Source organism: Silurus aristotelis (genome assembly GCF_946808225.1).
Source record: "Silurus aristotelis genome assembly, chromosome: 14".
Lineage (NCBI taxonomy): Eukaryota > Metazoa > Chordata > Actinopteri > Siluriformes > Siluridae > Silurus > Silurus aristotelis.
In genome coordinates, this window is record NC_139587.1 from 11240083 (window position 1) to 11264837 (window position 24755).

At 36.1% G+C, this 24755-nt stretch overlaps 1 protein-coding gene and 1 long non-coding RNA gene across 3 annotated transcripts in view; one reads left to right on the plus strand and one right to left on the minus strand.

The window, feature by feature from the left end:
• Positions 1–24319, minus strand: hdac3 (histone deacetylase 3). Of its 2 annotated transcripts, XM_083560389.1 has the most exons (15): positions 24163–24319; positions 23686–23768; positions 23423–23565; positions 23182–23263; positions 23034–23090; positions 13822–13877; positions 13568–13701; positions 12971–13051; positions 10809–10882; positions 10650–10714; positions 9934–10023; positions 8133–8191; positions 7185–7264; positions 6895–7052; positions 1–1202 (listed from the first exon to the last, which is right to left on the minus strand). In XM_083560389.1, exons 1-15 carry the CDS (start codon positions 24215–24217, stop codon positions 1133–1135), a joined length of 1287 nt encoding a protein of 428 aa, XP_083416515.1. In that variant the 5' UTR covers positions 24218–24319; the 3' UTR covers positions 1–1132. The 2 variants fall into 2 exon arrangements, with proteins under 2 accessions (XP_083416515.1, XP_083416516.1); XM_083560390.1 differs by lacking the exons at positions 23423–23565; positions 23686–23768; positions 24163–24319 and adding an exon at positions 17214–17257 and having other exon boundaries at positions 23182–23244.
• LOC310736735 overlaps positions 3003–24755 on the plus strand; it is a 53351-nt gene continuing 31598 nt past the window's right edge. The window contains exon 1 of the long non-coding RNA XR_014536639.1: positions 3003–3065. This is a non-coding gene — a long non-coding RNA (uncharacterized lncRNA). The remainder of the gene's footprint in view (positions 3066–24755) is intronic.

Here is a 24755-nt window from a genome sequence, read left to right on the forward strand (position 1 = left end):
TGTGTTGTGGCCATGAAATTCAATTTAACATTTTATCAGTTCAAACATTTGATATTTTTCAACTGTGATTAAAATATGGGTTTATGAGATTAGTAAATAATTGCACTGTTTTTAATTTACATTTAACACAACTTTTTTTGGAATTAAGCGACAATAATAAACAGCCACAGAATAATCTGATCATCCTTAATTCGTTTTAATGAAGTTCATTCAACCATAAGATGAGCAAAAAGTCCACATTTACACCCAGGGTTATTGGGTTTGGAGGATCGCAAAGGCGCTTTTAAGGTGTGTTGGACTACTGATCAGATGATTGAGAGTTCAAACCCCAATACTACAAACCCACTAATTGGCCTTTGAACAAGGTCCTCAACTGAACAAATTAGTTGTACAAATGTGAAGGCACCTGCCATAAAATGTAAATAAACAAAAAAGTTACAAATACTAAATGTAATGTGAATGAACTTGCACACAGATTGTAATTTAGTTTTGTGCAAATAAATCCATCCTAGCTATGAAACATCAGAAATAAGTATTAAACCATGATCCACTTAAGAATGTGGCTAAAAAATCTACAAAGTTTTGTACACTGTTGTGTTCCTAAATGAGGTGGTCAGTTTCTTTGTCAGCCAGTTTCAAAGATCAGAATCCTGCCTTGGTTTTTCCACAAGAGATTAAATGGACTGTGAAAACCAGACAGAGCTAAACAAGTATAAAAAAGTAAAAAAAAAATGGCATGTATGTATAATATATATATATATATATATATATATATATATATATATATATATATATATATATATATATATATATAAATAATTGATTTACTCCATCTCTACTTTTTGATGATTTCATATCCTGGATCAACAACACCCACAGACACAGATTTGTGTGAGCCAGCTGGGCATAATAGTAACAGCATGAAAACTGCATTACAGACTATACAGATTTTTTTTTTTTTTTTTTTTTTTACAGACCAGAAGGAACACTACAGTGCTACATTGTAGATTTCGAAGTTGAATTGTCAACTTCCCCCCCAAAAAGAAAAAGTATATATATATATATATATATATATATATATATATATATATATATATATAAATAAAAGTTATGACTTTTCTTTATGATGAGATCAGATTTCGACATCACTCTCCTTGTCATTGTCATGGTCACCATCATAGAATTCATTTGATGCCTCAGGCCTGTTGATCAAATAAAAAAAAAATACGTTTAAAGAAGTCTTCACTGTTAATATATTCATTGATATATAGTTCGTACAATAAACAAAGAGTGCAAAATACTTTTGTAATACAAACATACATCATTTTAAAAAATATATATTTTTTAAGCTGAATGTATGAAGCCAATTGATCACAGGTCCAAATACAGTAAAAATAAAATGGCTAAATAAATGTAATTACTGATTTTATGAATTAATATTCCAAATTAAGCTTGTGGGAGCAGGGCTGTGGTTTCACACCCTTTTGTAACTGGAGAGCAGAACCAAGTAAAAATGCAGGATTTGTTTAAAAACTACATGTAGTCCCTCACTTATGATGGAGATGCATTACAATGCAGCATTGTAACTTGAAAATACTGCAAGTCAAGACATGGCCTAGCCTACCCAGGGATCTTAAAGAATGGTGATCAGTATGGAGTAGTATACTGTGATTAGTTAATAATTGAACAAATTGAAAAAACTAAAAATTTAGCAAAACAGCAAATTACACTATCATAATGTAAAACCTTTACAGCACTGTGAGAGTCATGTTTTTTGACTTCTCTACTGCTTTTAACACCATCCAACCTGCGCTCCTGAGGGATAAGATGGTGTACATAGGAGTGAACCATCATCTGTCTGTCTGGATACTGGACTACCTCACAGACCGACCACAGTATGTGAGGACTCGTGACTGTGAGTCTGACATGATTGTCTGCAACACTGGAGCCCTGCAGGGAACGGTTCTAGCCCCGTTTCTCTTCACCATCTACACTGCAGACTTCATGTTTAGCTCAGCAACCTGTCACCTACAGAAGTTCTCTGATGCCATCGTCGGTCTGATCACAAATGATGATAGAGAGTACAGAGGACTTATACAGAACTTTGTGGACTGGTGCCAACGGGGCTGCCTCTAGAGAAACGTGGGGAAAACCAAAGAACTGGTGGTGGATTTCCGTAGGCGCAAACACACCATCATTTCCATTGGTAAACATTCAGGGAAAGGACATTGTGAGAGTGGACTCTTACAAATACCTGGGTGCTCACCTAAACAACAAACTGGACTGGACTGGACAGACAACACTGAGGCAATTTATAAGAAGGGGCAGAGCAGACTCTTTCTGCTGAGGAGACTAAGGTCTTTTGGAGTGCAAGGAGAGCTACTGAAGACCTTTTTTGACTCTGTGGTGGCCTCAGCCATATTCTATGGTGTGGTCTGCTGGGGCAGCAGCATCTCTACTATAGACAGGAAGAGACTGGACAAGCTGATTAGGAAGGCCAGCTCAGTCCTGGGGATTCCCCTGGACACTGTACAGAAGGTGGGAGAAAGGAGGATGGTAGCAAAACTATCATCATTACTGCAGAACGCCTCTCACCCCTTTATGAAACTGTTACCTCGTTAAGCAGCTCCTTCAGTGACAGACTGTTACATCCTAAGTGTTATAGAAGGTCTTTTCTCCCTGCTGCTATTAGACTTTACAATCAAAGCTGCTCCCAGTGAACCATTAACCATAATACACACTGTTATTACTATTCAATGGTGTAATAGTTACTGTTATTACTCTTTTACTGTGTAATAATACTACCTGTGTGCAATATCACTTGCAATACGTGCAATATTACCTGCAATATGTGCAATACCACCTGTGTGCAATACTACCTGCAGTACGTACTTTTTCCTCATTTGTATTTATACATTGTGTTGTGTATATACTTGTATACTATAGTATGTCTATTGTCTAGTCTTTAATATATTTGCATTTATTTTTTATTTTTTCATGCTGCTGTAACAAAGAAATTTCCCCACTGTGGGACGAATAAAGGTTTATCTTATCTGATCTTTACAGTACATACAGTCAGGTCCATAAATATTGGGACATCGACACAATTTAATTTTTTTTGGCTCTATACACCACCACAATGGATTTGAAATGAAACGAACAAGTAGTGCTTTAACTGCAGACTGTCAGCTTTAATTTGAGGGCATTTACATCCAAATCAGGTGAACGGTGTAGGAATTACAACAGTTTGCATATGTGCCTCCCACTTGTTAAGGGACCAAACGTAATGGGCCAATTGGCTTCTCAGCTGTTTCATGGCCAGGTGTGTGTTGAGCAGATAAAAGGTCCAGAGTTCATTTCAAGTGTGCTATTTGCATTTGGAATCTGTTGCCGTCAACTCTCCAAGATGATATCCAAAGAGCTGTCACTAACAGTGAAGCAAGCCATCATTAGGCTGAAAAAACAAAACAAACCCATCAGAGAGATAGCAAAAACATTAGGCGTGGCCAAAACAACTGTTTGGAACATTCAGCAACACCAAAAGACCCGGAAGACCACAAAAAACAACTGTGGTGGATGACCAAAGAATTCTTTCCCTGGTGAAGAAAACACCCTTCACAACAGTTAGCCAGATCAAGAACACTCTCCAGGAGGTAGGTGTATGTGTGTCAAAGTCAACAATATAGAGAAGACTTCACCAGCATGAATACAGAGGGTTCACCACAAGATGTAAACCATTGGTGAGCCTCAAAAACAGGAAGGCTAAGATTAGAGTTTGCCAAACAACATCTAAAAAAGCCTCCACAGTTCTGGAACAACATCCTATAGACAGATGAGACCAAGATCAACTTGTACCAGAGTGATGGGAAGAGAAGAGTATGGAGAAGGAAAGGAACTGCTCATGATCCTTAACATACCACCTCATCAGTAAAGCATGGTGGTGGTAGTGTCATGGCGTGGGCATGTATGGCTGCCAATGGAACTGGTTCTCTTGTATTTATTGATGATTTACTGAAAAAAGCAGCAGAATGAATTCTGATGTGTTTCGGGCAATATTATCTGCTCATATTCAGCCAAATGATTCAGAACTCATTGGACGGCGCTTCACAGTGCAGATGGACAATGACTCAAAGCAGACTGCAAAAGCAACCAAAGAGTTTTTTAAGGGAAAAAAGTGGAATGTTATGCAATGGCCAAGTCAATCACCTGACCTGAATCCGATTGAGCATGCATTTCACTTGCTGAAGACAAAACTGAAGGGAAGATGCCCCAAGAACAAGCAGGAACTGAAGACAGTTGCAGTAGAGGCCTGGCAGAGCATCACCAGGGATGAAACCCAGCGTCTGGTGATGTCTATGCGTTTTAGACTTCAGGCTGTAATTGACTGTAAATTCATTTCAAATCCATTGTGGTGGTGTATAGAGCCAAAAATGTTAGAATTGTGTCGATATCCCAATATTTATTTATCTATTTGCTGCTGACAGTCCACATGGATTGCAGCAATACCACATAATAGGGCAAACCAATCAAAATTTTTCGAGGCTGGGTAGCTGCCTGCCTGACTGCTTTTCCTGTCATCATCCCTTTTCACCTGTACACCACCGTGTTCCACTACAAACCACTGTAACCAACTACTCTGACGGTGACTCTGTGGTGGACAGGTTCATCATGTGGCCACTTCCAACTCCACCACCATCATCAAGTTTGCTGACGACACTGTTTTGGTGGGCCTGATTTTCAACAACGATGAGACGGCCTACCTACAGGAGGTTAAAAACCTGGAGAGATGGTGCCAGGAGAACAACCTTCTCCTGAACATCAGCAAGACTAAGGAGTTGATCGTGGACTTCAGTACAAAGCGGAAGCGGTCATACCAACCGATAAACATCAGCGGGAAACACCCAGGATCTAAAAACTGGCCCACTCTCTCCATCATCACACTTCCTCTCTGTACATATCTCACCTTTCGCACCACGACACTTTAATCTCTGGACTTGCACAGCACAGTGCACTTTATATTTAATTTCATTTTTATACCACACCATACTGCACACGGACACTTTACGGACCTTTACACCACAACATACCGCACACGGACACTTTACGGTCCTTTACACCACACCATACCGCACACGGACACTTTATGGACAACCCACCACTAAAATTGTCTACTGTTTACACTCTGTTACACATTGTTCACTGTTTCACTGTTTACTGCCATTTTTTGTATATTCACATTTACAGATCCTTGTATATTTTATATCTTTATATTCTATATTTTATTTTATTTTATTATTTTATATAGTTCTTTTATACCTCATACTTATTTATCTGCCTTTTCTTTTTCCCCCATCCTATTCCCTCATGCCGGACCGTCGTATAAAGCATTTCATTGCATGTCGTACCCTGTATGTATGTGTATGTGATGAATAAAATTGATTGATTTGATTTGATTTGATTTGATCAAGGATGGAAAAATAAGAATAGGAGTGCTACTCATCAATGTGACCATGGACACAAATAAAAGAGCAAGTTATTTAACAACAGTGAACACACCGTAAACAATTTATCAGCGTGCCTATAGATTACTATAGACAACGATCAGACATAACATTATGACCACCTGCCTAATATTGTGTTGGTCCCCGTTTTGCTGCCAAAACAGTCCTGACCCTATGAGCATGAACAGCATCAACTTCTTCAGCAATTTGAGCTACAGAAGCTTGTCTGTTGGATCGGACCACACGGGCCAGCCTTTGCTCCCCACGTGCATTAATGAGCCATGGCCACCCATGACTTTGTCGCCAGTTCAACACTTTCTTCTTCGGACCAATTTTGATAGATAGTGACCACGGCAGACCAGGAACATCCCACAAGAGCTGTCCTTTTGGAGTTTTTTGCATGTTTGTTACATTTTTCCTGCTACACATTAAAATTTAGGACCAAATGTTCACTTGCTGCCTAATTTATAGCACCAGTAACAGGTGCCATGATAAAGAGACAATCAGTGTTATTGACTTCAACAGTCATAATGTTATAATGTCATAATGGTATGTCTCATCTCTATACTAGAGACTATTCCTTTAAATAAACTCATCCTGCATGTTACATTTTTGCATTGGGTCACATCAGTGCAATAATCCTTCTACTGATCACATCTACTCCATTACACATCCATAGTTCCAAACCTACTGCTTTTCACCGTTTGCACCATACATCAGTGTAGATTCAAAGGCTGTTTTTGGTTATGCTGAAGAAACTGAACTGTAGGCGAACCCAGATTATAGACACCAGATTAATTGAGAAATGTGCAAAGAATATTTGTCATTGATGTCAGTGGGTACACTAATGCAACTCTTGCTTACACTGTCACAATGTACATTATTTTAAATATAGAATAAAAGTGTACTTCTTTGTTCTTAGCCTCTGCTAGGTTATATGTGCACTTCCGCTATGCCTCTGACAGACTTTTTATGTTGGTAACTGCTATAATAAGACTGCTGATAAACACTTTCAGGCAAAACTTCTTCATTTATCCTTTTATTTTTACATTTATCCATAATCAGTGCATAATCTATAAACTTTATAAATTATGATCCAACAAAACTGTGATACACTAAAGTCACACCAATTCTGTTTCCTTCAGGCTAAATCACAAAGATATCATATCATCAGACACAATTCCACCCATCGAGAAAACATGGTCAGTTTTGTACTCTAGGCCCTGTGTTTTTTAGTGAGAGGAATAGTATTATCCCCTGCCCTAGCAATCACAGGAACACTTGACAATCACTAGCTAATAGGTTAAAGAACCAAATTGGGGGAAAAGACAGTCATTAATTAGTTAAAATACAGGTAATATATAGAGATTGTTAGATGAGAAAAAGAAAACACCTGGAATAATTCTCTTCTGAACCTCTCTCATCAGGATCACCATCATCTGTGCGCTCATAACTCAGCAGATCTGAAGGAACGTCATGGATCTGAACACTTGGTGCATGGTTCAACATTTTTAAGTTCTCAAAGACAGTCTGACGAATTTGTTCCAAGTACTGTAAAAAAATAAAAATAAAAAATAAATTAAAAAAAGCATTAAACGATAACATTAATTCAATACTAACAACTATAATAAAATAGTAATATAATATCAGATATCATATCATAATATTTTAATTATGTCGTACCTGCCTGGAGTTCTGGTTCTCAATTCTAGTGCTAACATCTGGATGAAGTGTAAAATCAGGAGCAAAATACTCAAAGTACTCTGTAATAATTAAAAAACAGGTGTGGTAAGGTGCAGTTAGAAAATACTTAAGTAAATAAAGGCATGGACTGGAAAGAAAATCTCAAATCTATAGTGTATTATGGATCAACTGCATTTAAGTCCCCATGAGATTAAATGTTCAAAAGACAGTCAGTTTTTAAATTTAAAGAGACAAATGGAAAACATTTAAACCTTTAGAAATATTGACTAAGCCAGCTGTTTAATTGTGCATACCTACAGCTAGATGTATTAAACAATTTATAATACGAGTCCAACAGTTGATGTCAGCCACTTTTGGGTTATTTTATACAATCAATACACAGAGAAATATTGTGTTATTTACTTTTAAGATTATCTGCTCCTATACAGTATCTCACATAAAATGTGGGTAGTTGCCAAGTCCCAACTTAATTAACATAAATGTCAGGGAAATCTAAAATTCTGATCTACTTGGAATTTGGCACATCATTAAATTACCCATCGAACAACATCATTCATTGCTATCCAAAGCTCTATAAATAAACTGATGAAGTTGGGCAGATTTACAAGTACAAATTAAACCATGAAATCTGCATCAGTAAATGTGATGAGTGAATGCTAATGAGAAGGACAATTTAAGTACAGTAATCTTACTGCACTCTTAATGTACTGCATTAATCAGTATAAAGTCTTCTGTCAGGTTAACATATAAATTTGACAGTTAATAGTAATGATTATTGATGCAATCAGATGGACATTTAGAGATTGTTCTTAAAAACTCTTTGGGGATATTGCAGTTATCTACAATGCAACCTCGGTATTACACACAAATACATCATACTAAACATTTAGTAAAGTAATGGTAAAATGGCACCTAAAGTATACTTACCACTATAAGGTAGCTCATCACTAATAGATTCTTCAACTAGCAAAGACGTTTCATATGTCCTTTAGTCAAACAGAGATGAAAGGTTATTAAAAACGACAAATACTGGAACAAGAACATTAATAGAATGGGTTCCATTTTACTCCTCCCAGTCATTGTCAGGGGTGGTGAAAATCGTTTAGATACCTTCTTATGTACAAAAATGGCAAGACCTGCAACAAAATAACAAATGGCTGTATATATACAAAACAGCCATAACATTAAATCCTTTTGCCTATGAATGTGTAAGTCCCACATGTGCAGCCAAAACAGCTCTGACCCATAAAGGAATAAACCACCAAGATGTTAGCAGCATATCTTTTAAGTCCTGTAAGTTATTAGGTGGGGCAACCATGGATTGGACTTGTTTGTCCAGCACATCCCAGATTCTCAAATGTACTGACATCTTGGGGATTTGGCGGCCACTTGAACACCTTGATCTCTTTGCAAAAATTTCTTCAGGAATGGTTTGAGAAACATGACAGGTGCATTATTCTGCTTAAACGAGGCCAAAGACATTAGATAATACTGTATACCCCTTAATGACAACCATTTCTGCAACAATTTTGTAGCCAAGCTAGTTGTTTTTCAAAATACACAGCTTCAACTATAGTATAGTGTCACTATACTACAAAATAATGTCATCAATTTCTAAATTCTAGAGAAGTCAACAAAATAACCATCTGAGCCTACTGCCTTGGCGTTGACAATGTGTGGTCAGACTCCAGTTAAATGTCATGTGTGCTGCCTGGGCATTCTGACTGGCAGATTTAGACCCTAATTGCTCATGCAATCTCTAAGGTCAGGTACTTAGCGGGTCTTTTATTAAAATAGTTCGCCACCCTCATTGGGGATAGGCTTTCTGTCTTATCCAAAAAATTCACAGGAAGCCTGTGCTACTGCCATATTTGTGATTTCAAAAATGTCTCCAGGTTCTATTGGGTTATCACCACCCCTTCCAGTAGACATGTAGACACCTTTCTAGTCATACCCAGTATGGGTTGCTAGGGAGGAAGTGATTAGATTAGGAGGGATGAAACAGAACACAGTAAACACAGAATAACTATAAGGGCTCCAAATAAAACTAAACCATCACCAATTGTATTGTTATTGCATCTAAAACTACATCATATGCTCACTTTGTAACACTTTGTAACACCACAATAGTTGGGGTGTTTTTTATTTATAGAAAGAACTCTTGAAAATGTGTACAAAAATCTACATCATCTACAGCAAATAAATTTTTTTAAATAAAGAATTTCAAAAAGAATAATACAATTATATACAAAAAAAAATACAATAATACAAAGTCAATAGATAAGTCAAATCAGTTCCTTCCATGTTTACAAAAATGTAACTACACAAAGCAAAACTAGCCAAAAGTACCAAAAGCAGAAACACAAGCTCTGGTTGAAAAGGAAATGCTTCACTGTGCAAAATAAAGTAGGCGTCTCTATGTAAACCACAAGATTTTGTGCTTCTCAGAATCTAATAATGAAGAACTTATTAAGGTAAAGACTGCTATGCACTAACTGCCTTTTTTTTTATTTATTTTTTTTGCATTTCTGCATTACTGTTTGCTTTGTATCTAGTGTACTGTACATTTTAAATATGGGTTTAATTTTTTATATATAAATTTGGCTAAACTTTTTAATAATATAAAAATTTGCTTTATGTCACATGTTGCTTATTTAAAGCTACTCATCAGCAAAATGGAAAGTGGGCACATAAATATTGTTGTATGAACACACAATTTGTTACCCACCAACATCTAGCCACGTTGCGCACAGTGTATCCCCCTCCACCTAGAACAAGTAGAGGGATCTTGAAACCTTTTACAAACTCCACACAATCCCTGATGGAAAAATAAAATTATCTTTTACTATAGAAAACCAAGTGTATGCAAAAAATAAATAAATGTACATGTGTGCTGTACAAAACACACTTTGTCCTATTTATTGCAACAGACAGTTGAAAGTGTTTTAGGTGATCTCATTTAACTTCCATGTGCAGAATTTGTCATCATGATTACATGCAAGAAGTATACAGAAAAATGTATTTAAATGTAAAAAAAATATATATATATTAATTCACAAAAGGAAATGCATTCTCACTTATCAGCATTATCCACATCAGTCTCTATCCCCTCACGTGAGGCAACAGTCTTAATACTTGTGGTATACTTACAAAAGCCTCCTCCTTGTCTCTTCATTCAAATAATTTCAGTTATATCATCTATAATCCATAGAAAATGTAATAGCCTAGTTACAGTTTGCAATCTAATTACAACTGCTTTGAACAGCCTTAAGTCATTATGGCATTTGTCTTTTTTTTTTTTTTTTTTGCTTATTATAAAAAATTTTTTTTTTTTTTTTTTTCTGTTGCATAAGAATTTGTTACTTGTCAGGAGAATGTCAACAAAATTTCTCTCTACAGTCAATGCCAATCTTTATAAAATGTATGGTATCAAATTCTTCTTACCCATGACCTCGTATACTGAGATTAAAGCACCCGAGTCGGTCACAGCCCAGCGAGTCCGCGCCACACTACAAACAATGTAATGAGTATATAAGAACTGGCAAGAAAAGAATGTTTAAACCATAATTAAACATCTTTAAATCAGGGATTTTTTTTTTTTACCTGAAGCACAATACAGGTTGGCTGATAGAAGTCCACCACTTGCTTGATCACTGGCTGAAACAACTGTCTGTAACCTGGTAGCATGCAAAGACATGAAAAGACTTATCAAAGTGATGTTAAAACATGATGGATTTAAACCAAAATTGGTATTATTATTATGACTATTCCTATTTCCATTGAAACACCTGGTCTCCTGTAATTTCACTATTGTCCAGTCCAACAGCAGTAACATTAAAGCAGTTCATAGCTTTTAATAGGTTCTCCATTTTAAATGTCTGGTTATATGTTTCCATGTTATCCGAGCTAAATTTAAGAAGAATTTGTTCTTGTTGTGTTCGTATTATTCATAACTCAGTTATCTAGTTCTCTGGATGAATTTCTCTTAAATGTCTATGCTAGTTTGTTAGCAATCTCTTCTTTGGTGTATAATGGAGAGGTTTGTTGTATTTGTGTTCCGCCTTCCTTGGCCCTCATCTTTTGTATCAAATCTCATATTTTCTTTGTTGCTGTTCATGAGGTTAGATTCGAAACATATACAGTGGTGTGGAAAAAGTGTTGTCATGATTACTTATGTTTTTGCATGTTGGTCAGACTTTAATGTTTAAAACTAATTAAAATATTAGTAAAATATAACACAAGTGAACACAACATGCAGTTTTTAAATGAAGGTTTTTATTATTGAGGGAAAACAAAATCCAAAAAGTGTTTGCCCCCTAAACATAATAACTGTTTGGAAGAATTTTGGTCCACTCCTCTATGCAGAATTGTTGTAATTCAGCCACATTGAAGGGTTTTCGAGCATGAACCACCCTTTTAAGGTCATGCCACAGCATCTCAATAGGATTCAGGTCGGGTCTTTGACTAGGCCACGCCAAAGTCTTCATTTTGTTTTTCTAGTCATTCAGATGTGGACTTGGTGTGTTTTGGATCATTGTCCTGCTGCAGAACCCAAGTTTGCTTCAGCTTGAGGTCACAAACAGATGGCTGGACATTCTCCTTCAGGATTTTTTTGGTAAACAGCTGAATTCATGGTTCCATTTATCACAGCAAGTCTTCCAGGTCCTGAAGCAGCAAAACAACCCCAGACCATCCCACTACCAGCACCATATTTTACTGTTGGAATGATGTTCTTTTCCTTTTCTTTTGTTTTTGCATTTCAGAGATAAGCTACAACTACAAAAAGTAAAATTTTCTGCCACTTTTGGTCTTTTTTTTTTTTTTTGGGTAGTTGCGCTTTTGCACTTTTATATTTTTTTCTTTCGTTTTTCTTTTTTTGAAAATGAAAATGCTGACTGGTTCATTAGTGGATCACGCATATGCCTAGCATCATAGGGTCAATAAACATAAAAACATTTTTTTTTTAAATAAAACATTAATATGGAAATTAATTTTAAAAGCTGAATAAATGTAATAAATTACAAAAAATAGTAGGGCTGCAACTAACGATTATTTTGATAATCGATTAATCGGATAAAACTATAGACGCTTTGTTTATAACTATACTATATAAAATATGAATATACAGAGTATTTATGTATAAAAGTGTACTTAAAAAATGCAAAAGCCACATATTGAGTTTAACTATCTGTAATTTAGACATTTTAAAGCCTGAAAAAATTGTGAGTGTGAAAGGTGAAGCAATTTGTGTTTTGCAGATGTCAAGTACCATTGTATGCTTACAAAAATCTTTATAATACATTATTTTGACAATTTTTGTTTTAAAAAAAATACAGACATTGTGTTCAGTTGTGAAGATATAAGCATCTAAAATATATAATTACATTTACAATCATTGCATAAATTAAATATACAAACACTGAAAATTAACATTTGAAAATAGTAAAAAAAAAGTTAATCCTGTGGCAAACCCGTAACTTGAGCAGCCCAACTAATCCATAACGGCATTCGTTGATAACGAATTTGATTATCAGTTATTATCAATTTTATTGATTAATTGTTGCAGCCCTTCAGAATAGTAAACCCCCAAATTCGTACTTAAATATTCTTTTCATGTGAAATTGAAATGAAAATGAAAACCTGCAGGCAAGCAGAATTAAAAATAAGAAACATATTTGTGTTGGTGTTAATCATCTGACATACTGATGTATCAGAAACATCATCAGTGAGGTACCCTTATGGCTTAAATCAAGAACATCACTTACTCTGGTCATCGATCCCATCACGGAGAGGCACATTCAGGCAGTAGTAGCGACCACTCTCAGCACCAACTTCATACATGTCTCCTGGAAGAAATTTCATGAGAATTCATAAATGATTATTGTTTTTAATCAAATAAAAAAATAAATCAATGAGAAAATTTTATTAATAAATTGTGAATGGCATTTCAGAAGACCTTCCCGTGGGCTCACCACCTACAGGAGGGACCGTAAGGGACGGTGTTGTGAGGATTGGGCAGCAGTCGAAGGCGGGGGCCTGCTTAGACTGCTGCCCCCGCGACCCGAATTACGGATAAGCGGGAGAAAATGAATGAATGAATGAATTTCAGAAGACTTTCTGAAATTTAATTTCAGTAATTATAGTATAAGATATTTAAGATAAATTTAGCTAGTAAACATAAAGGATTTTAGGTATTAATAGTAACAGTTTCATGCCTTGATGGGGGCACTACAATATTCTGCACACTAAAGAAAGGCTTATACATGCAGGTAAATCTATGGAAAAAATCTAAAAAAACAAAACAAAAAAAAACAAACAGATGTATGTGACCATAAAAAATTTTCTTTCAATTTTACACTTGCCTGTTCCTGGAAAAAAATAGTTTCCATATTTATGGAAGGACACAGTCATGACTCGATCCGTAAGATAAAAAGCTTCCTGCACTCCATCACCATGATGAATGTCAATGTCAATGTATAGCACACGTGGGTGGTACCTGTTGGTGTAGCAGTAGTAAGAAAACGTATAAAATGTAATTCTAAACAGGATTTACAGTACAATATTTGTAACTCCTTTTTTTGAAGCAACATACTTAGAAACCAAACTGTGCACTTACTTAAGCAGTTCAAGTATGCTAATGACAATGTCATTCACATAACAAAATCCAGAAGCCTGAAACAAAAAAATATTTATCAAGAAATGTTTATTAACTGATCTTGAACTGATTAAATACAATTATAAAAAATGGTTGATTTATAAACAACTAGCAGAGTAAATATGCACAACCTGCAGTCAATTGCACATAAAGAACCATCTATAATATTTGTCTTTTATCTTTTATTGATACTAATAATTATATACAGTGAGGAAAATAAGTATTTGAACACCCTGCTATTTTGCAAGTTCTCCCACTTAGAAATCATGGAGGGGTCTGAAATTGTCATCGTAGGTGCATGTCCACTGTGAGAGGCATAATCTAAAAAAAAAAATCCAGAAATCACAATATATGATTTTTAAACTATTTATTTGTATGATACAGCTGCAAATAAGTATTTGAACACCTGAGAAAGTCACTGTTAATATTTGGTACAGTAGCCTTTGTTTGCAATTACAGAGGTCAAACGTTTCCTGTAGTTTTTCACCAGGTTTGCACACACTGCAGGAGGGATTTTGGCCCACTCCTCCACACAGATCTTCTCTAGATCAGTCAGGTTTCTGGCCTGTTACTGAGAAACACGGAGTTTGAGCTCCCTCCAAAGATTCTGTATTGGGTTTAGGTCTGGAGACTGGCTAGGCCACGCCAGAACCTTGATATGCTTCTTACAGAGCCACTCCTTGGTTATCCTGACTGTGTGCTTCGGGTCATTGTCATGTTGGAAGACCCAGCCTCGACCCATCTTCAATGCTCTAACTGAGGGAAGGAGGTTGTTCCCCAAAATCTCGCAATACATGGCCCCGGTCATCCTTTCCTTAATACAGTGCAGTCACCCTGTCCCATGTGCAGAAAAACACCCCCAAAGCATGATGCTACCACCCCTATGCTTCACAGTAGGGATGGTGTTCTTGGGATGGTACTCATCATTCTTCTTCCTCCAAACACGTTTAGTGGAATTATGACCCAAAAGTTCTATTTTGGTCTCATCTGACCACATGACTTTCTCCCATGACTCCTCTGGATCATCCAAATGGTCATTGGCAAACTTAAGACGTGCCTGGACATGTGCTGGTTTAAGCAGGGGAACCTTCCGTGCCATGCATGATTTCAAACCATGACGTCTTAGTGTATTACCAACAGTAACCTTGGAAACAGTGGTCCCAGCTCTTTTCAGGTCACTGACCAGCTCCTCCCGTGTAGTTCTGGGCTGATTTCTCACCTTCCTTAGGATCATTGAGACCCTACGAGGTGAGATCTTGCATGGAGCCCCAGTCTGAGGGAGATTTACAGTCATGTTTAGCTTCTTCCATTTTCTAATGATTGCTCCAACAGTGGACCTTTTTTCACCAAACTGCTTGGCAATTTCCCCGTAGCCCTTTCCAGCCTTTTGGAGGTGTACAATTTTGTCTCTAGTGTCTTTGGACAGCTCTTTGGTCTTGGCCATGTTAGTAGTTGGATTCTTACTGATTGTATGGGGTGGACAGGTGTCTTTATGCAGCTAACGACCTCAAACAGGTGCATCTAATTTAGGATAATAAATGTAGTGGAGGTGGACATTTTAAAGGCAGACTAACAGGTCTTTGAGGGTCAGAATTCTAGCTGATAGACAGGTGTTCAAATACTTATTTGCAGCTGTATCATACAAATAAATAGTTTAAAAATCATATATTGTGATTTCTGGATTTTTTTTTTAGATTATGTCTCTCACAGTGGACATGCACCTACGATGACAATTTCAGACCCCTCCATGATTTCTAAGTGGGAGAACTTGCAAAATAGCAGGGTGTTCAAATACTTATTTTCCTCACTGTATATATATATATATATATATATATATATATATATATATATATATATATATATATATATATATATATATATATATATATATATATATATATATATACACACACACATACATACACATACACACACACACACACAGTACAGACCAAAAGTTTGGACACACCTTCTCATTCTAGGAGTTTTCTTTATTTTCATGACTATGAAAATTGTAGATTTACACTGAAGGCATCAAGGGCTATTTGACCAAGGAGATGATGGGGTGCTGCGCCAGATGACCTGGCCTCCACAGTCACCGGACCTGAACCCTATCGAAATGGTTTAGGGGTGAGCTGGACCGCAGAGTGAAGGCAAAAGGGCCAACAAGTGCCAAGCATCTCTCGGGGAACTCCTTCAAGACTGTTGGAAGACCATTTCAGGTGACTACCTCTTGAAGCTCATCAAGAGAATGCCAAGAGTGTGCAAAGCAGTAATCAAAGCAAAAGGTGGCTACTTTGAAGAACCTACAATATGACATTTTTCAGTTGTTTCACACTTTTTTGTTATGTATATAATTCCATATATAATTCCACATGTGCTAATTCATAGTTTTGTTGCCTTCAGTGTGAATAAACAATTTTCATATTCATGAAAATAAAGAAAACTCTTTGAATGGAGAAGGTGTGTCCAAACTTTTGGTCTGTACTGTGTGTGTGTGTATGTAATATATATATATATATATATATATATATATATATATATATATATATATATATATATATATATATATATATATATATATATATATATATATAAGAAAAATATTAAAATTAAGTGTCTGCCACACTATGAACATGAAAAATAACAACACAAATAAATAAAATACAAAAATAAATAAATAGAACAATTTTATTACTAAAAGACCTGTCAGTACAGAAACTCAAAATACTTTGTTTTTATAAAACAAACAAAATAGAAAACAGTTTGCTCCTATTCACATCCAGCACATTTTTTGGTAGCACATAAACTGATACTATCAACTTGCATTGCAACAGATTAGCAAGTTGGTTTAGAAGAAAGCGTAAGGATAAACTCCTCCCTGCCCCAAGATGTGCATCAAGCTAAAGAAAAAAAACAAAACAACAAATGTTATGGCAAACATCTGGTGCAAAAGTAGTCAGTACTATTTTTTTTACACCGTGACCACACTTCCACTTTTTGTTTTTGTTGGCGCACAAGAACCACGATCACAATTAGCAATCAACTAGAGGAAACTGTTGAAAGCAAAAGAAAACACTACCAGAACCAAATACCTCTATCCCCTAACACTTCTACCTCAGGAGAACTTTTTTTCAGTCAGGCATTTTATTAATTTGATCAAACCACAGAAAAAAAAGAACTCCCCATCTAAAACATACAATTTTGCATTTATTTAATTCCAAAATGCAAGCCATACACAACTTTTTCTCTGAGACATCTAGGGAAAGAAACCTTGAGAGTAACCAGACTCTAGAGAAACCAGTCTTCATCTGTGTGATGAATTAAGAGTTTTGCACAACTGCAAAACCTACCTTGTATACCAGGATGTCTCTTTGCCCTTGTGACCAAAGAAACCCTGGAGAGAAGAGCACAGGTTTCAGAATAAAAAACCAGAATAGCCAAAGTATCTCTTTGACAACCTTGCTCAGAGTCTGGGTACCTTCATCAACCTTTTGTTTGGCCCTGAATTTATTTTATGATTTGCCTTGATATTAATTATGCCAATGTGAAAGCCTCATGAGGCCAATGAAAAAACTATCAAAAGTGTACATGAACAAAATCCTATCAAAAAAAAAAACACAAGGTATAAATTTAAATTCTGCCATCAGCAGCATTTTCAAAAGCCCCAAACAAATGATCACTGTAGACCAAGAATCACATTTCCTTTAAATTGTACTTTGGCTAATGTCCTATCCTATGGCTGCTTAAGGGTATCACAAATGTCCATAGGACAAATGTACTGCTATGTACCCTCTTTGTGAGAGCATGTCTTTAGACCTCTAACAGGGATCAGAAACAGAGCAGAAACACATCCACCATCCTCGTACACCACATCTAGTGGGACTACTATTCACCATGCTGTCCAACCGCAAGGTGGACATTTTCACCACATGTCAATTTAGAAACAACCATTATGCTCTGCTAGAATTAAGGACCAAATGGTGAAAGAATAATCAGCTCATAATTCCAAATATACAAGCTCATCAATAAAAGCAAGGTGGCGTTAGTGTCGTGGCTTAGGATTGCATGGATGCCTCTGGAACTGGTTTACTAATCTTATTGTTGATTTAACTGCAATTGGTGAAAGCAGCTGAATTCAGAAGTCTTCAAAAACACTGTCTAGCAATTTACAGAGAAATTAATTTAATTAAATTGAGAGAAGCTTCATCATGCAGCAAAACAGTGACCCACAATACAATGCCAACACAACAAAGAAGGGGGACACAACTGACATTAGCCCCAAAACAAGCATTCAAAAGCATTACAATTGGAGTATACAGCAGAATAGTTATGTGACTGGCTTGATGTACTTCTTGTAAGCAAGGGATGTTTTAAGATTTACTTGAAGACAATCTGTACCAATTCTTTTTTACAAAGGAATGTTGGGGGTCTGCAATCAAAGGTGCCATTTTCTAAATAGTTTAAAACATCAACATATGGTAAATATAAAGAAATAAGTGCTAAAATTCTACTAAATCCTAGTCTTATTAATCATTTGATCAAAATCCCAAATGTCTTCAACATATTGCAGACATTAATTACCCTGGCCATTCCAATTTTTGAGACAATCTTATCTATCTTCACGATCAATGTGCTAATCAGTGTTAAGTTCAGTGGAGAATAGGAGTATGTAAAATTGAACCTCATGATTGAAGATAACTAGCCGAATTAATATTCTTTGCCCATTTTGTAAAAAATAATTCATTCATTCATTAATTTTCTCCCGCTTATCCGTAATTCGGGTCGCGGGGGCAGCAGTCTAAGCAGGTGCTGCCCAATCCTCACAGCACCGTCCCTTACGTTCCCTCCTGCAGGTCGTGAGCCCACGGGAAGGCGGCCCCACGTCACTCCGACGTCACGGACCTTGATATTTCCCTCGTAAGGGACCCCCGGAGCATAGAGGGTTAAGGGCCTTGCTCAAGGGCCCAAGAGTGGCAGCTTGGCGATACCGGGGCTTGAACCCCAGACCTTCCGATCGGCAACCCAGCGCCTTAACCGCTGGAGCCACCACTCCCCCTGAAAAATAATTGTTTTTCTTAAATTTGCTAAATTAGAAATCCTTCTTAGTCTTATATATAATAAATTATTTTATTAATATAATTAATATAAAATATTTCCTATTTCCAATCCTATGGATTTCAATGGTATTTGACATTTAAAAACAAACATTCAGAACAGCACTTCAGAAAACAGTTATCTATAAAGTAATTTTATAACTAATTTTACAATTGAATTATTTTTTATTTTTTTATTTTTTTTACAGGATACAGGTAAACAGGATTTTTTTATTTCTGTCTGGCATGAAACCTTAGAGAGACTGAACACAGTTTAGTCATTGTTTTGTGTTTAATCTGTAAAAAGATATTAAATGATTCCACAATGACAAAGTCTAAGATTTACTAACTAAGTATAGCAGTTCTATGATCATACAGTCTCTATTATTATTGTTAACTATTTAAGAATATTAGAGCAGTAAAGCACAAGTAAATATATTTTATAATAAATTAAATGTTACATTTATATAGCTATCATGATACATCATAATATCTCAAATGTTGGCTGTGAGTCAATATTTTTCAGTCACCTTAACATTCTAACTGAAACACTTTGAAATATTTTGTATTTGTGTAGCATGCTTATATGCATAAACACTACTGGTTTCAAATCTGATGTCAATACATAAAAACTATTGCTGGGACGTCAAAAATGTAAAAAAATAAGATGTCTTATAATCACCACATTTTAAAAAGGTAGGGTTTTTTACATTTTAACTTCCTGCAAAACTCCATACATCAACAACATGCACCATCGTTCAGCAAAACAGACATTTAACCACCTGCAATGTTAGAAAAAGTCACACTATTGCCAATTTATGTATGCCACTGAGACTCTTCTGGGTTATGGACAAACAGTGCAAGAGGGTGTGCACATTATTAAAGCCTCATAACCGGTTTTCTTTAGGCTACATAGACGTGTAAATGCTCTTATTTTCACTATTAAACATATTAGTGAGTTCTACTTTTTTTTTTTTAACCTTCAACAAAAGTTTGAGATCTCCCATCACAATAATTCAGAATAAGGAATATACCCGTGCTATCGGGAAAGAAAAATAAAATGCACACCAGACCACAAGAACAAGGCCACATGACTTTTTTTTAACTGCACCAGAATCCAATCTTTATGCTTCGTAGAAATTTTAAGGTTTTTATTTTATTATTAGCCTCACTGATAGTGGCTTTCTGAAGGCAACACAGTTGTTTAGTCCTAATCCTTTCTCTCTTCGCATTGTGTGTATGGAAATGCTCTTACTTTCACTATTTCACTTTTATAGCAGTGAGTTCTGGTTTTTACAATCTAATTTCACAAAAAGTAAAAAATAATTTTCCCCATATTTCCTTAAAGATGGTGGTTCATCACTTAAACCTCCAGGGTTTTTTATAACACAGGACAGTTCTTAACCCAATTTTAGTAGTTTTAGCAATCTCTCATTGTTTTCTTTGCTTGAATCCTTTGCCCTTTCTGAAAGAGACATCTTTTCCACAATCATCGAATATGGCTTCTATTTATGGCATTGAGACACCATTATCCAGAACGACTTACAGTAATCACAGTTCTACCACTAAGCAATTAGGGGGTTAAGGGCCTTTCTCATGGGCCCAGCAGTGGCAGCTTGTGGTGTTAAGACATGGTTGTTTAAGAAAACAAAAGCTACTCAGTGCATTAGTTATTGTAAAATAACTTGTTGCCAGCTGAAACATATTAATCACTGCAGTAAATATCGAGTGGAAGGGATTTACTCATGTGCTTAGTTAAATCCAGTTTTTAATTAATAAATTGTAATTTAGTATTTATTTTAACAGCATTTAAAAAAATATATGTACTTGCATTCAGAGGTGTTTTTTTTTTTTTACTTACTCAAGTCTTTTTACTTGAGGTCGACCGATTCATCCGCGTTTGGTGATTAATTGCCACCGATCAAAAATACATATCGATAGGATTTTCCGTGTGGCATCTGTGTATAGAGCGGCTGAGAAGGCCCGTTGTTAATATACAGTTACGAGAGCGGCCTCTAGAGGCGAATCACTGACTGTTGTTTGTCGAAATGTTTTTTGTTTTTATTTATTTTGGATGTCTTCTCCAATAAGTGGTCGCCACAGTGGAACATTCATCTCCATACCCCTCTGTCCTTTACATCTGTCTCTTTCAAAACAAATACCTGCATGTCTTCCCTCACCACATCCATAAACCCCCTCCATGGTCTTCCTCTTTTCCTCCTTCCTGGTGGCTCCATCCTCAGCATTCTTCTACCAATGTACCCCATGTCCCTCCTCTTCACATGTCAAAACCATCTCAATCGCACCTCCCTCACTTTGTCCCAAAACGTCCTGCATGCGCTGTCCCTCTAATAAACTCCTTCCTAATCCTGTTCATCCTCGTCACCCAATGAAAATCTCAACATCTTTATTCAATGCCATTGTCTCTAAACCATACAACATTGCAGGTCTCACTCTAGTCCTATAAACTTTCCCTTTCCCTCTTGCAGATACCCTTTTATCACAAATCACTCCTGCCACTCTTCTCCACCCTGTCTGCACTCTTTTCTTTACTTCTCTAACACACTCTCCTTATTACTTTGCACACTTGACCCCAAGTACCTGAACTCATCCACCTCATCGCACCATTCCAGTGCCCTCCCTTTTATTCAAACACTTATTCTGTCTTACTCCTACTGACTTTTCTTTCCTTTCTCTCCAGCATGTATCTCCAGCTCTCCAGACTCTTCTTAACCTGCTCACTACTCTCACCACAAATCACAATATCATCCGCAAACATCCTAGTCCATGAAAACGCCTGTCTGACCTCGTCCGTCAGCCTGTGCATCACCACTGCAAACAGGAAAGGGCTCAGAGCCGATCCTTGATGCAATCTCACGTCCACCTTGAACCAGTCTGTCGTTCCTACTGCATTATTCATTCATTTTGGATGTAACTGATTTTATTTATGAATGTTGTTTTTGTTGCAGTTTGAATGCATTGTTTTATTTATTAATATATTCATATTTAAATTATGAAGCGGATTTTCATGATTAATTTTGTTATTTTTTGTAATAAGGTTTAGTACTACTTTACATGGAGTGTTTTTTTTTTTTAATCCAGTATCCGTTTCAAAAACTCAGTTGACTAATCGGTTATAAGCAAGTAAGATCCAAACCATCGATCACTATTGGTAAAAATTCACTCTGCTTTTTATATTCTAATTTGCACAGGTAGGAAGTTAAACTATAGTACTTATTATGTATAGCTTTTTCTTACTACGTTCGATACGTGTCTCAAAGTGTCATTCCATTCCATTAAATATAAATCTTAAATGGATTGTAAATGTGATGTGTAGATTTCTGCACTAACTTTATTATCGTGTGATTAATGCAGCGTGCATTTCAGTTTGACCATTTAAATAAATATAACAGAGGCAAAATTTAAAACTTGAACGCAACACATTTATTCACAACGTTCTTTCTTTACTCGGATATAAAAAAAAAAAATAAACTCCACCAAAAAAAAAACATTTTGAGCACTAAACTAAGGCTGCAACAACTAATCGATAAAATCAATAATAATCGATAATCAAATTCACTGTCAACAAATGCCATTATAGATTAGTTTTGGCTACTCAAGTTATGGGTTTGCGTTACATTAGATAACAAGATAATTTGATAATTTTGACCAAAGAGAGTAACTACAACATTGACAACACTTGAACTAAATTTGTTTTGAATGTTCCCAAAACCCTTCCAATCTGTTGGCAAATTTCACTTTTTTTACAGTTCTATTGGCTTTTACAGACACCAGAAGAAGAGGAAGAGCTTAGGCAACATGAAAGTAACCTACGCACCTTAATTAAGGCCAATCTATTTATCTAATACCAGAAAAGCACTTTTCTGTTTTATATGACAGGAAAACACTCATATTTTGGTATGGTTGGGAGAGAGGATAATGCATTTTGGTTGGCGCATGTGAATGTGAACATAATCAGAAATAAAGCAGGACCATTGTTTGTTTTCAGCTGCACTGTTGAATCAGCAAAGCAAAACCCAATAACAAAATGCACAAAGTCATATTTGGGTACATTACCTCAAACTTTTTCGCATGATGTAATCCTCCAGCCCAGTTGATAGCAATGTCACAAATCTAGAAATAATTTAGTTGAATGTTATCAAACAGTATCACTGCATGCAGCATACAGCATGCAACAAATAAATCATTGTGAGAGATATCACACCTTATGGTTCAACTGAGTTGCTCCTTGTAATGAGGCACCAGTGTATCTGGAGCAAAACTCAAACAATCCTGGAAAGACAGGACTACAAGCCAGACAACAAATGTTATACATGCAGACAAAACAAATGAAATATAAATACAACACACTTTACATAAGAATGTAAATGCAACTTATTTGAAGGTAATTAATGCAAATAGACCAGAACAGCATGCATCTAAATACATTGCAACATTAGACCTACCAATCATCTCCTACATTAAAGGTGTTAAGGCTCTTTGTGAAGCCCTGCATGTTATTTGGGCTGACCTTCTGCAAAAAATCTATGTAGTCTTCTGAATGAAAACGACACATGTCATGCTGTGAAGCCTTGTACGGTTTGAAAACCTGTTAAAAATATTACAATAATATCAATATATGTACTCTTTGAGTTTGATGTATATTTGCAGTTTGATGTTTACAGTATATTAGAATAAAACTAAAAAGGTACAAATACATCTTCTATACCATCATCTTCTTGTACAGGCCATAATGCAAGACAAGACTGTGAGTTAGGGACAATCTATGGGGCTTCATTGGGTGTCCAGCACCTAGTATAAAAAGGAAATCATGAACAGGAAATTTCATGTAATAACCCCGTAGTTACATAATAAACGCAGTCAGGCCCTTAGATATCTGAATATCGCCTAGAACAGCATAGCAACGCAGATTTTCATCTTTCATCCAAATCAGGGCAGCGGAATTAAACTACATAGGCATGAATAAGTACTTTATAGGCATGAATAAGTACTAAATAGGCATGAATAAGTACTTTAAATATACGGATAATGCCTATTAGAAATGTTGCATGCAATCTTCTTTTGCATTCCGTGCTAAGTTAGCAATAGAGCTTATGCTACTCAATCTGGCAATAATTCAGTTTCCTGGCGCCTTGTATCAAACAATAACGGTTTTGAGAGTGCAGCCACAAAAGCAAGCGCTTACCATAATGAAAATTTCCAACATCTGGATCATAGAAATATGCCGTTCGGTTAGTCATTTTACCATTCAAATAAAATGCGTGCAAAATGTACAAGCAATATCGGTATATTATGGAGAGAAAGTTCCGGTTGTCGCAGCATTAAATCGTCATCGCGGATATATTATATATATATACGTCATCAGTGTTGGACGGAGGGTGGCTGTTGTGATTTCGCTGCTGTGTCTAAAATCGCTCCCATCTCCTTTGTAGTGCACTATGTCTGGTGTCGACCATTTTGAAGTGTCCGAACTCTGAGTGAACAATTTAATTAATTAAATCTGTTCACTCGTTTCGTACCTACAATGTACTCGGATTTCGATAATTTTTTTCTTTTTTGCTTTAAAATATGCAAATCACTGCCAGGGGTATAAATACAAAACTAGAGATACTGTTAGATTTTTATCATGCCCAAACGAAACTTAATTCTTGGAGAGGTTTTCCATACGAACTGCGATGCCCGTGTTGCCTTTCAGGGAAAGAATCACACAGCACACAGAATGGAACAATGTTCTTCTTCGGTTTATTGCAGGCAACAGACACGTAAATATACACATTG

Bases quoted from the DNA above. Each gene is read 5' to 3' on its own strand.
- hdac3 (XM_083560389.1), bottom strand. From the start codon at position 24,217: ATGACTAACCGAACGGCATATTTCTATGATCCAGATGTTGGAAATTTT. The intron at 7,053-7,184 runs GTACGACATAAT...ATTTTTTTACAG, and splicing joins AGAACCAGAACTCCAGGCAG to TACTTGGAACAAATTCGTCA. The intron at 1,203-6,894 runs GTGTTTTCTTTT...TTTGATCAACAG, and splicing joins TCAGAAGAGAATTATTCCAG to GCCTGAGGCATCAAATGAAT.